This window comes from Patagioenas fasciata, chromosome 35 (assembly GCF_037038585.1).
Source record: "Patagioenas fasciata isolate bPatFas1 chromosome 35, bPatFas1.hap1, whole genome shotgun sequence".
Classification (NCBI taxonomy): domain Eukaryota; kingdom Metazoa; phylum Chordata; class Aves; order Columbiformes; family Columbidae; genus Patagioenas; species Patagioenas fasciata.
Genome location: NC_092554.1, coordinates 2,755,349 through 2,768,522, shown reverse-complemented (window position 1 = coordinate 2,768,522; position 13,174 = coordinate 2,755,349). Strand labels below are relative to the sequence as shown.

The 13,174-nt window shown below is 63.0% G+C and overlaps 1 protein-coding gene across 1 annotated transcript; it reads left to right on the top strand.

The window, feature by feature from the left end:
- The first annotated feature begins 670 nt into the window (after positions 1 to 670).
- On the top strand, positions 671 to 11,375 carry UBE2M (ubiquitin conjugating enzyme E2 M). Its single transcript, XM_065859659.2, has 6 exons — positions 671 to 853; positions 2,490 to 2,584; positions 3,947 to 3,985; positions 5,432 to 5,535; positions 7,454 to 7,517; positions 11,031 to 11,375. The coding sequence occupies exons 1-6, from the start codon at positions 745 to 747 to the stop codon at positions 11,169 to 11,171; spliced, it is 552 nt and encodes a 183-aa protein (XP_065715731.1). The 5' UTR covers positions 671 to 744; the 3' UTR covers positions 11,172 to 11,375.
- The last annotated feature ends 1,799 nt before the right edge of the window (positions 11,376 to 13,174 follow it).

Here is a 13,174-nt window from a genome sequence, read left to right as displayed (position 1 = left end):
AGCGAGCGCTGCCGGAAAGAGCCGAGGCTTCTCCGAAAGGAGCCGAAAGCTCTCCGAAGAGCAGCCGAATGCGGCCGGCCCGCTCTCCCTTCGGAGAAACCCGACGGAAAGAGCCGAACTCGCGGTACTGCCGGAAAGAGCCGAAAGATCTTCCGGAAAGAGCCGACGCCGCTCGGGGAAGGGCTCGGCATGACTCGGCTCTTTCCGGAGAGAACCGAGGCGGGGCAGAACGCACCGAACCCGCCCCTTTCCGAGAGAACCCGAAACGGCTCCGGAAAGAACCGAAAGCGCTTACGGAAAGAGCCGAAAGCTCTTCCGTAAAGTACCGAAGCGGCGGGGAAGACATCGGAACGAGTCGTTGTCTTTCCGGAAGAAGCCGAAGCTCATTCGGCGCCCACCCGAACCCTCTCCGGAAAGCTCCGAAGGATACCGAACCCCGTCCGGAAAGCTCCGAAGGATACCGAACCCCGTCCGGAAAGCTCCGAAGGATACCGAACCCCCCCCTCCGCCTCCTTCCGGACGTCCCCGAAGCGGTTCCGGAAGTTGCCGAGCGGCGCCGGCCGTCGCCGATCCCCCATCGCCTCAGAGCCGCCGCCGCTTCCCGCTCCGGCTCCCGCCGCCGCCGCCTGCGCCGCCCGCCCCCCCCCCGTCCGCCCCGCCGGGGGGGGCCCCGCCCGGCTCCCGCCGCCGCCGGGCCCGGCCCGGCCCCCGCCCCGCGGCCCCAGCCCGGTTCGGCCCGGCAGGATGATCAAGCTCTTCTCGCTGAAGCAACAGAAGAAGGAGGAGGAATCGGCGGGCGGCACCAAGGGCACCAGCAAAAAGGCCTCGGCCGCCCAGCTCCGCATCCAGAAAGGTGACCGGACCCGGGGCCCCGGCGGCTCCCGGCGGCTCCCGCTCCCCGGCCCGGACACGGGGAGGGCGCTCGGGGCCGGTTCAGGGAGCTGGGGGGGGGGGCTGGGCCTGCTGGGGCCCGGCGGGAGCGGCCGGGCCTGGGGGGCCTGGCGGGGCTGGAGCCGCTGCGGCCCAGGGACCGGCACAGGACGGGCCCAGTGTGGCCCCCTGGGATAATGGTTTGGTCCCAGTAGGGATAATGGGCTGGTACCAGTAGGGGTAATGGTTTGGTCCCAGTAAGGCCCCCCTGGGATAATGGTCTGGTCCCAATAGGGGTAATGGGCTGGTACCAGTATGGCCTCCGTGGGGTAATGGTCTGGTCCCAGTAGGCATAATGGGCTGGTCCCAGTAGGCATAATGGGCTGGTCCCAGTGTGGCCCCCATGGGGGATAATGGTTTGGTCCCAGTATGGATAATGGGCTGGTCCCAGTAGGGCTAATGGGCCGGTCCCAGTAAGGCCCCCCTGGGATAATGGGCTGGTCCCAGTAAGGCCCCCCTGGGAAAATGGGCTGGTCCCAGTAGGGATAGTGGGCCGGTCCCAGTAAGCCCCCCCCTGGGATAATGGTCTGGTCCCAGTATGGCCCCCGTGGGATAATGGGCTGGTCCCAGTGTGGCACCCCTGGGATAATGGGCTGGTCCCAGTAGGGATAATGGTCTGGTCCCAGTATGGCCCCCTGGGATAATGGTCTGGTCCCAGTAGGGGCAATGGGCTGGTCCCAGTGTGGCCCCCCTGGGTAATGGTCTGGTCCCAGTAGGGATAACGGGCTGGTTCCAGTAGGAATAATGGGCCGGTCCCAGTAAGGCCCCCCTGGGATAATGGGCTGGTCCCAGTATGGCCCCCCTGGGATAATGGTCTGGTCCCAGTAGGGATAATGGTCTGGTCCCAGTAGGGATAATGGTCTGGTCCCAGTATGGCCCCCATGGGGGGAATGTACTGGTCCCAGTAAGGCCCCAGTAGGAAGAATGGGCTGGTCCCAGTAGGGCCTGGTTGGGGGGGACACGGGCAGGTCCATAGGACACATAGGGTGGTCCCAGTAAGGCCCCAGTTGGGGAACATACTGGTCCCAGTAAGGCCCTTGTTGGGGGAAGATGGTGGTCCCAGTAAGGTCCCAGTGGGGTGCATGGACTGCTCCCAGTAAGGCAATTGGGCTGCTCCCAGTAAGGCAATTGGGCTGATCCCAGTAAGGCCCTGGTGGGGGGAATGTACTGGTCCCAGTATAGCCCAGTGGGGTCTCCTGCGCTGGTCCCAGTAAGGCAAATGGGCTGGTCCCAGTAAGGCCCTGGTGGAGGGAATGAACTGATCCCAGTAAGGCCCTAGTGAGGGGAATGTACTCGTCCCAGTAAGGCAAATGGGCTGGTCCCAGTAGGCCCTACTGGGGGGCCCATGGGGTGAGGGTCTCATCCCAGTGCTGCTCCTTGGGGTTCGGGGCTACTGGTCCCAGTTTGGCCCTACTGGGAATACCGGGGAGGGGAAACACTGCTGCTCCCAGTAGCACCCAGTGGAGGGCACTGGGGAGGCCACACTGGTCCCAGTAGGGCCTGGGATGTCCCGCTGTCCGTGTGTCCCCCCCTGAGCCGTGTCCCTGTGTCCCCCCCAGACATCAACGAGCTGAACCTGCCCAAGACGTGCGAGATCGACTTCTCCGACCAGGACGATCTCCTGCACTTCCGCCTGCTCATCTGCCCCGACGAGGTGGGTCCTGTCCCCCCTTGTCCCCCCCGTCCCCTCCTGCCACCCCCTGTCCCCCGCATCACCCCCTGTCCCCCCCATCCCCCCCTGTCCCCTCCTGCCACCCGCTGTCCCCCCTTGACCCCCCCGTCCCCTCCTGCCACCCCCTGTCCCCCCTTGTCCCCCCTGTCCCCTCCTGCCACCCCCTGTCCCCCCTGTTCCCTCCTACCACCCCCTGTCCCCTCCTGCCACCCGCTGTCCCCCCTTGTCCCCCCTGTCCCCTCCTGCCACCCCCTGTCCCCCCGTCCCCTCCTACCACCCCCCATCCCCTCCTACCACCCCCTGTCCCCCCCATCCCCTCCTGCCACCCCCTGTCCCCCCCATCCCCTCCTGCCACCCCCTGTCCACCCTGTCCCCTCCTACCACCCCCTGTCCCCTCCTGCCACCCCCTGTCCTCCCCGTCCCCCCCTGTTCTCTCCTGTCCCTCCTGTCCCCCCCCGTCCCCCCTTGTCCCCCCTTGTCCCCCCTGTCCCCTCCTGCCACCCACTGTCCCCTCCTGCCACCCCCTGTCCCCCCCGTCCCCTCTTGCCACCCCCTGTCCCCCTTTGTCCCACCTGTCCCCTCCTGCCACCCCCTGTCCCACCCTGTCCCCTCCTGCCACCCCCTGTCCCCCCTTGTCCCCACTGTCCCCTCCTGCCACCCCCTGTCCCCCCCATCCCCCCCGTCCCCTCCTGCCACCCCCTTGTCCCCCCTTGTCCTCTCTGTCCCCTTCTGCCACCCTCTGTCCCCTCTTGCCACCCCCTGTCCCCCCCTTGTCCCCCTTGTCCCCTCCTGCTCCTCCCTGTCCCCCCTGTCCCCTCCTGCCACCCCTTGTGCCCCCCTGGCCCCTCCCGCCACCCCCTGGCCCCTTGTCGCCCCCGTCCCCTTGTCACCCCCTTGGGTCCCCAACACCCCACCCCAGAGTCCCATGTCCCACCCTGGAGTCCCTTATCTGCCCCAATGAGGTGGGGTCCCCTGTCCCCCAGTGTCCCCCCTGTCCCCTCCTGCCACCCTCTGTCCCCTTGTCACCCCCTTGTGTCCCCAACACCCCACCCAGAGTCCCCTGTCACCTTTGTCCCTGTGCGTCCTCCTGGGTCCCCCCATCCCTGGCTCTGCCCCCCTGTGTCACTTTGGGGTCCCCCTCTGTCCCCATGTCCCCACTCTGTCACCCTTGTGTCCCCTCAGAAGGCCCTTGGGGGTCCCCTGTGCGTCCCCCCTTTGCCCTGGGGGTCCCCATCCGTCCCCTTGCCTGTCCCTGCTTGTCCCTTGGGGTGTCCCCACCCTCCCCGTGCGTGTCCCTTGTGTCCCCCGTTGTCCCCCCCTTGGTGACATCCATCTCTCCCTCAGGGCTTCTACAAGGGAGGGAAATTCGTCTTCAGTTTTAAGGTCAGTCCCGTGCCGGGGGGAGCCCCGTGGCCACCAAAACCCAGCCCGGGGCCACCAAGATGGGACCAGTGGCCCCATGGTTGCCCCAGAGGCTCGGGGTGGTGGCCACTAAGGTGGGACCTGTGGCCACCAAGGTGGGACCCACAATCACCTGTGGGTGGGAGCAGGAGGAAGGTGGCCACCAAAACCTGATTTGTGGCCACCAGAAGGTGACCGGACATGACTTGTGGCCACCATGTGGGTTGGGACTGGGACCAGGGCTTGGTGGCCACCAAGATGTCACCAGTAGCCAAGTGTCCACCCTGTGGGTTGGGCTAGGGGCTGGTGGCCACCAAGATGGGACCGGTGGCCACTCTGTAGTGGGGTGGGATGACTTGGTGGCCACCAAGATGGGACCGGTGGCCACTCTGTAGTGGGGTGGGATGACTCGGTGGCCACCAAGATGGGACTGGTGGCCACTCTGTAGTGGGCTGAGATGAGTTGGTGGCCACCAAGATGGGACCGGTGGCCACCAAGATGGGACCGGTGGCCGCTCTGTAGTGGGGTGGGATGACTTGGTGGCCACCAAGATGGGACCGGTGGCCTCTCTGTAGTGGGGTGGGATGACTTGGTGGCCACCAAGATGGGACTGGTGGCCACCAAGATGGGACCAGTGGCCTCTCTGTAGTGGGGTGGGATGACTTGGTGGCCACCAAGATGGGACCGGTGGTCACTGTGTAGTGGGGTGGGATGACTTGGTGGCCACCAAGATGGGACTGGTGGCCACCAAGATGGGACCAGTGGCCTCTCTGTAGTGGGGTGGGATGACTTGGTGGCCACCAAGATGGGACCGGTGGCCTCTCTGTAGTGGGGTGGGATGAGTTGGTGGCCACCAAGATGGGACCGGTGGCCACCAAGATGGGACCGGTGGCCACTCTGTAGTGGGGTGGGATGACTTGGTGGCCACCAAGATGGGACCGGTGGCCTCTCTGTAGTGGGGTGGGATGACTTGGTGGCCACCAAGATGGGACCAGTGGCCACTCTGTAGTGGGGTGGGATGACTTGGTGGCCACCAAGATGGGACCGGTGGCCACCAAGATGGGACCGGTGGCCGCTCTGTAGTGGGGTGGGATGACTTGGTGGCCACCAAGATGGGACCGGTGGCCTCTCTGTAGTGGGGTGGGATGACTTGGTGGCCACCAAGATGGGACCGGTGGCCACCAAGATGGGACCAGTGGCCTCTCTGTAGTGGGGTGGGATGACTTGGTGGCCACCAAGATGGCACCGGTGGTCACTGTGTAGTGGGGTGGGATGACTTGGTGGCCACCAAGCTGGGACCGGTGGCCACCGAGACGTGACTAGAAACAAGACATCCACGCTGTGGGCTGGTGGGGGGGGCTGGTGGCCACCAGGACGGGGCTGGTGGCCACAGAGGGGGCTGAGCTGTGACAGTGTCCCCTCCCCCAGGTCGGCCAGGGCTACCCCCACGACCCGCCCAAGGTCAAGTGCGAGACGATGGTTTATCACCCCAACATCGACCTGGAGGGCAACGTCTGCCTCAACATCCTCAGGTGGGCCACCAACACCCTCGAGGTGGCCACCAACACCTCCGTGGTGGCCACCATCTCCTGTTCGGGTGGTGACCATTTCCTCCGTGGTGGTCACCATCTGCTGTTTGGGTGGCCACCAACACTTCCATGGTGGCCACTGCCACCTCCAGGGTGGCCACCATCTCCTGTTTGGGTGGCCACCATTTCCTGCATGGTGGCCACCATCTCCTGTTTGGGTGGCCACCAACACTTCCATGGTGGCCACCATCTCTTGTTCGAGTGGCCATCAACACTTCCATGGTGGCCACCATCTCTTGTTCGGGTGGCCATCAACACCTCCAGGGTGGCTGTCACCATCTCCTCCGGGGTGGCCACCATCTCCTCCATGGTGGCCACCGCCACCTCCAGGGTGGCCACCATCTCTTGTTCGGGTGGCCACCAACACCTCTGGGGTGGCTACCATCTCCTGCTCGGGTCGCCACCAACACCTCCATGGTGGCCACTGCCACCAACACCTCCGGGGTGGCCACCATCTCCTTCATGGTGGCCACTGCCACCTCCAAGGTGGCGACCATCTCCTGTTTGGGTGGCGACCATCTCCTGTTTGGGTGTCCACCATCTCCTGTTTGGGTGGCCACCAACACCTCCGTGGTGGCCACTGCCACCTCCAGGGTGGCCACCATCTCCTGTTTGGGTGGCCACCAACACCTCCATGGTGGCCACCATCTCCTGTTCGGGTGGTGACCATTTCCTCCCTGGTGGTCACCATCTCCTGTTTGGGTGGTGACCATTTCCTCCATGGTGGCCACCATCTCCTGTTTGGGTGGCCACTGCCACCTCCATGGTGGTCACTGCCACATCGAGGGTGGCTACCATCTCTTGTTCGGGTGGCCACCATCTCCTCCGGGGTGGCCACCATCTCCTGTTCAGGTGGCCACCAACACCTCCATGGTCGCCACCAACACCTCCATGGTGGCCACCATCTCCTCCATGGTGGCCACTGCCACCAACACCTCCGGGGTGGCCACCATCTCCTTCATGGTGGCCACTGCCACCTCCAGGGTGGCCATCATCTCCTGTTCAGGTGGCCACCATCTCCTGTTCAGATGACCACCAACACCTCTGGGGTGGCCACCAACACCTCCATGGTGGCCACTGCCACCTCCAGGGTGGCCACCATCTCCTGTTTGGGTGGCCACCAACACCTCCATGGTGGCCACCATCTCCTGGTCGGCTGGCCACCATTTCCTCCATGGTGGCCACCATCTCCTGTTTGGGTGGCTACCAACACCTCCATGGTGGCCACTGCCACATCGAGGGTGGCTACCATCTCTTGTTCGGGTGGCCACCAACACCTCCCAGGTGGCCACCATCTCCTCCGGGGTGGCCACCATTTCCTCCATGGTGGCCACCATCTCCTGTTTGGGTGGCCACCAACACCTCTGGGGTGGCTACCATCTCCTGTTCGGGTCGCCACCAACACCTCTGGGGTGGCCACCATCTCCTCCATGGTGGCCACTGCCACCAACACCTCCGGGGTGGCCACCATCTCCTTCATGGTGGCCACTGCCACCTCCAGGGTGGCCACCATCTCCTGTTCGGGTGGCCACCAACACCTCTGGGGTGGCCACCAACACCTCCATGGTGGCCACCAACACCTCCATGGTGGCCACCATCTCCTCCATGGTGGCCACTGCCACCAACACCTCTGGGGTGGCCACCATCTCCTTCATGGTGGCCACTGCCACCTCCAGGGTGGCCATCATCTCCTGTTCAGGTGGCCACCAACACCTCCATGGTCGCCATCAATACCTCCATGGTGGCCACCATCTCCTCCATGGTGGCCGCTACCACCTCTGGGGTGGCCACCAACACCTCCGTGGTGGCCACCAAGGCCTCCATGGTGGCCACAGCTGGTGACACGCGGTTCTGTCCCCAGGGAGGACTGGAAGCCCGTCCTGACCATCAACTCCATCATCTACGGCCTGCAGTACCTGTTCCTGGTGAGCGGGGCACCGGGGGGCCCGCTGGCCCTTGGGGACACCCTGAGGTGACACTTGGTGGCCTTGGGAATGATCCCAGTGACCCTTGGTGGCCTTGGGAATGATCCTAGTGACACTTGGTGACATTGGGAGACGCCCCAGGTGACACTTGGTGGCCTTGGGACACCCTGAGGTGACACTTGGTGGCCTTGGGAGTGATCCCAGTGACCCTTGGGGACACTGAGAGACCCCCCAGGTGACACTTGGTGGCCTTGGGAATGATCCCAGTGACCCTTGATGACACTGAGAGACCCCTCAGGTGACACTTGGTGGCCTTGGGAATGATCCCAGTGACCCTTGGGGACATTGGGAGACCCCCCAGGTGACACTTGGTGGCCTTGGGATGTCTCCTGGGGGCCCCTGGTGGCCTTGGGACACTCTGAGGTGACACTTGGTGGCCTTGGGAATGATCCCAGTCACCCTTGGTGACACTGAGAGACCCCCCAGGTGACACTTGGTGGCCTTGGGAGTGATCCCAGTCACCCTTGGTGACACTGAGAGACCCCCCAGGTGACACTTGGTGGCCTTGGGAATGATCCCAGTGACCCTTGGTGACACTGAGAGACCCCCCAGGTGACACTTGGTGGCCTTGGGAATGATACCAGTGACCCTTGGTGACACTGAGAGACCCCTCAGGTGACACTTGGTGGCCTTGGGAATGATCCCAGTGACCCTTGGTGACGTTGGGAGACCCCCCAGGTGACACTTGGTGGCCTTGGCATGTCTCCTAGGGGCCCCTGGTGGCCTTGGGACACTCTTAGGTGACACTTGGTGGCCTTGGGAGTGATCCCAGTGACCCTTGGTGGCCTTGGGAATGATCCTAGTGACACTTGGTGACATTGGGAGACCCCCAGGTGACACTTGGTGGCCTTGGGACACCTCCTGGGGGCACCTGGTGGCCTTGGGACACCCTGAGGTGACACTTGGTGGCCCTGGGAATGATCCCAGTGACCCTTGGGGACATTGGGAGACCCCCCAGGTGACACTTGGTGGCCTTGGGACACCCTGAGGTGACACTTGGTGGCCTTGTGAATGATCCTAGTGACCCTTGGTGACATTGGGAGACCCTCCAGGTGACACTTGGTGGCCTTGGGAATGATCCCAGTGACCCTTGGTGACACTGAGAGACCCCTCAGGTGACACTTGGTGGCCTTGGGAATGATCCCAGTGACCCTTGGGGACATTGGGAGACCCCCCAGGTGACACTTGGTGGCCTTGGGATGTCTCCTGGGGGCCCCTGGTGGCCTTGGGACACTCTGAGGTGACACTTGGTGGCCTTGGGAATGATCCCAGTGACCCTTGGTGACACTGGGAGACCCCCCAGGTGACACTTGGTGGCCTTGGGGCACCCTGAGGTGACACTTGGTGGCCTTGGGAATGATCCCAGTGACCCCAGGTGACACTTGGTGGCCTTGGGACATAACTCAGGGTGTCCCCCCATAACCTGACCCCCCCCACTAACTTGGGGTGTCCCCCTTTAATTTGTCCCCCCCAATAACTTGGGATCCCCCTGTGATAACTTCAGTTCCCCCTCACAACTCATGGTCCCCCCATGATAACTTATGGTGCTCCCCCCAAACTTGGGGTGCCCCCCCCAACTTGGGGTGCCCCCCCATAGCTCGGGGTGTCCCCCCCAAACTCAGGGTACCCCCCCCCCAATTTGGGGTGTCCCCCTTTAGCTTGTCCCCCCGATAACTGGGATCCCCCTGTGATAACTTCAGTTCCCCCTCACAACTCATGGTCCCCCCATGATAACTTATGGTGCTCCCCCCAAACTCGGGGTGCCCCCCCATAACTCGGGGTGCCCCCCATAACTCAGGGTGTCCCCCCATAACCTGACCCCCTCCACTAACTTGGGGTGTTCCCCTTTAACTTGTCCCCCCCAATAACTTGGGATCCCCCTGTGATAACTTCAGTTCCCCCTCACAACTCATGGTCCCCCCATGATAACTTATGGTGCTCCCCCCAAATTTGGGGTGACCCCCCCCAACTTGGGGTGCCCCCCTTAACTTGGGGTGCCCTCCCATAGCTCGGGATGTCCCCCCCAAACTCAGGGTACCCCCCCCCAATTTGGGGTGTCCCCCTTTAGCTTGTCCCCCCGATAACTGGGATCCCCCTGTGATCCCTTCAGTTCCCCCTCACAACTCATGGTCCCCCCATGATAACTTATGGTGCTCCCCCAAAATTTGGGGTGCCCCCCCCTAACTTGGGGTGCCCCCCCTAACTTGGGGTGCCCCCCCCATAGCTCGGGGTGTCCCCACCAAACTCAGGGTACCCCCCCCAATTTGCGGTGTCCCCCTTTAACTTGTCCCCCCCCCAATAACTTGGGATCCCCCTGTGATACCTTCAGTTCCCCCTCACAACTCATGGTCCCCCCATGATAACTTATGGTGCTCCCCCCAAATTTGGGGTGCCCCCTCCCAACTTGGGGTGCACCCCATAACTCAGGGTGTCCCCCCATAACCTGACCCCCCCCCCCACTAACTTGGGGTGTCCCCCTTTAACTTGTCCCCCCCAATAACTTGGGATCCCCCTGTGATAACTTCAGTTCCCCCTCACAACTCATGGTCCCCCCATGATAACTTATGGTGCTCCCCCCAAATTTGGGGTGCCCCCCCCAACTTGGGGTGCCCCCCCATAGCTCGGGGTGTCCCCCCCAAACTCAGGGTGCCCCCCCCGATTTGGGGTGTTCCCCTTTAACTTGTCCCCCCCTGATAACTGGGATCCCCCTGTGATAACTTCAGTTCCCCCCAACAACTCATGGTCCCCCCATGATAACTTATGGTGCTCCCCCCAAACTCGGGGTGCCCCCCCATAACTCGGGGTGCCCCCCATAACTCAGGGTGTCCCCCTATAACCTGACCCCCTCCACTAACTTGGGGTGTCCCCCTTTAACTTGTCCCCCCCTGATAACTGGGATCCCCCTGTGATAACTTCAGTTCCCCCCAACAACTCATGGTCCCCCCATGATAACTTATGGTGCTCCCCCCAAACTCGGGGTGCCCCCCCATAACTCGGGGTGCCCCCCATAACTCAGGGTGTCCCCCTATAACCTGACCCCCTCCACTAACTTGGGGTGTCCCCCTTTAACTTGTCCCCCCCTGATAACTGGGATCCCCCTGTGATAACTTCAGTTCCCCCTCACAACTCATGGTCCCCCCATGATAACTTATGGTGCTCCCCCCAAACTCGGGGTGCCCCCCCATAACTCGGGGTGCCCCCCATAACTCAGGGTGTCCCCCCATAACCTGACCCCCTCCACTAACTTGGGGTGTTCCCCTTTAACTTGTCCCCCCCAATAACTTGGGATCCCCCTGTGAACTTCAGTTCCCCCTCACAACTCATGGTCCCCCCATGATAACTTATGGTGCTCCCCCCAAACTCAGGGTGCCCCCCTCATAACTTGGGGTGCCCCCCCCTAACTTGGGGTGCCCCCCCCTAACTTGGGGTGCTCTTTATGTCCCCCCCCTCCAGGAACCGAACCCCGAGGACCCCCTGAACAAGGAGGCGGCCGAGGTTCTGCAGAGCAACCGGCGCCTGTTTGAGCAGAACGTGCAGCGCTCGCTGCGGGGGGGGTACGTGGGGGCCACCTATTTCGAGCGCTGCCTCAAGTGACACCCCCCCCCGCCTTGGGGACACCCCCTGGGGATCCCCCCCCTCCTGGGGATCCCCCCCGGGGACACCCCCCCACTGCCCCCCCCTATTTATTGCCCCCCCGGGGGGGCGGGGGGGGCCCCTCCCCCTCCTTTTGTTGCCCCCCCCCCCCCACCCCTCCGCCCCGAGCTGCTCGGGGGTGATTAAAGGCGACGGTGGAGCCGCCTCTGATTGGTGGTTACTGGGTGAACTGGGGGGGGTTACTGGGTAAACTGGGGGGGGTCACTGGGTAAACTGGGAGGGGGTACTGGTTACACTGGGGGGGGTTACTGGGTAAACTGGGGGGGGTCACTGGGTAAACTGGGAGGGGGTACTGGTTACACTGGGGGGGGTTACTGGGTAAACTGGGGGGGGTCACTGGGTAAACTGGGAGGGGGTACTGGTTACACTGGGGGGGGTTACTGGGTAAACTGGGGGGGGTCACTGGGTAAACTGGGAGGGGGTACTGGTTACACTGGGGGGGGTTACTGGGTGAACTGGGGGGGGTCACTGGGTAAACTGGGAGGGGGTACTGGTTACACTGGGGGGGGTTACTGGGTGAACTGGGGGGGGGTCACTGGGTAAACTGGGAGGGGGTACTGGTTACACTGGGGGGGGTCACTGGGTGAACTGGGGGGGGTTACTGGGTGAACTGGGGGGGGTACTGGGTACGCTGGGAGGGGTTACCGGGTAAACTGGGGGAGGTTACTGGGTAAATTGGGGGGAGTACTGGGTAAATTGGAGGGGTTACTGGGTAAACTGGGGGGGGGGGGTACTGGTTACACTGGGGGGGGTTACCGGGTAAACTGGGAGGGGTTACCGGGTAAACTGGGAGGGGGTTACTGGGTACACTGGGGGGGGTTACTGGGTAAACTGGGAGGGCATGGGGGGGTTACTGGGTAAATTGGGGGGATTACAGGGTAAACCTTGGGAGGTTACTGGGTAAACTGGGGGGGGTTACTGGGTGAACTGGGAGAGGGTACTGGTTACACTGGAGGGGGTTACTGAGTAAACTGGGGGGGGTTACTGGATAAACTGGGGGGGGTTACTGGATAAACTGGGGGGGGTTACTGGTTACACTGGGGGGGGTTACTGGGTAAACTGGGGGGGGGTTACTGGTTACACTGGGGGGGTACTGGGTAAAGTGGGAGGGGTTACTGGGTGAAGTGGGGGGGGTTACTGGGTACACTGGGAGGGGTAACTGGGTGAACTAGGGGGGGTTACTGGTTACACTGGGGGGGAGTTACTGAGTAAACTGGGAGGGGTTACTGGGTAAACTGGGGGGGGTTACTGGATAAACTGGGGGGGGTTACTGGGTAAAGTGGGAGGGGTTACTGGGTAAACTGGGGGGGGGTTACTGGTTACACTGGGGGGGTACTGGGTAAACTGGGGGGGGGTTACTGTATAAACTGGGGGGGGGTTACTGGGTAAACTGGGGGGGGTTACTGGGTAAACTGGGATGGGATGGGGGGGTTACTGGTTTAACTGGGAGGGCATGGGGGGTTACTGGTTACACTGGGATGGGGGTTTCTGGTCCAACTGGGAGGGCATGGGGGGGTTACTGGTTACACTGGGATGGAATGGGGGGTTACTGGTCACACTGGGATGGGTGTTGCTGGTCAAACTGGCATGGGGGTGGGGGGTTACTGGCTAAACTGGGATGAGCAGGTGGGGCCCAATGTGGGCTGGGGGTGCTGGGTCATCCCCAGGGCTCCCAGTTCCCAGTCCCAGTCCTCCCAGTTTCCTCTGGGTCTGATGTCCCAGTTACCCCCCAGTCCAGCCCACTATGTCCCAGTGCCCCCCATTACATCCCAGTACCCCCCAGTCTGTCCCAGTGCCCCCCAGTCTGTCCCAGTACCCCCCAACCAGCCCCAGTACCCCCGCGCCACCAGGGGTCGCCCCCACTCGGCGGTGCAGCTCTGGCCGCCCCTCTCGGCGCTTCCGGACTGTTTGGCCGCTCTGGCCGCTTCTTCTCGCTGGTTTAT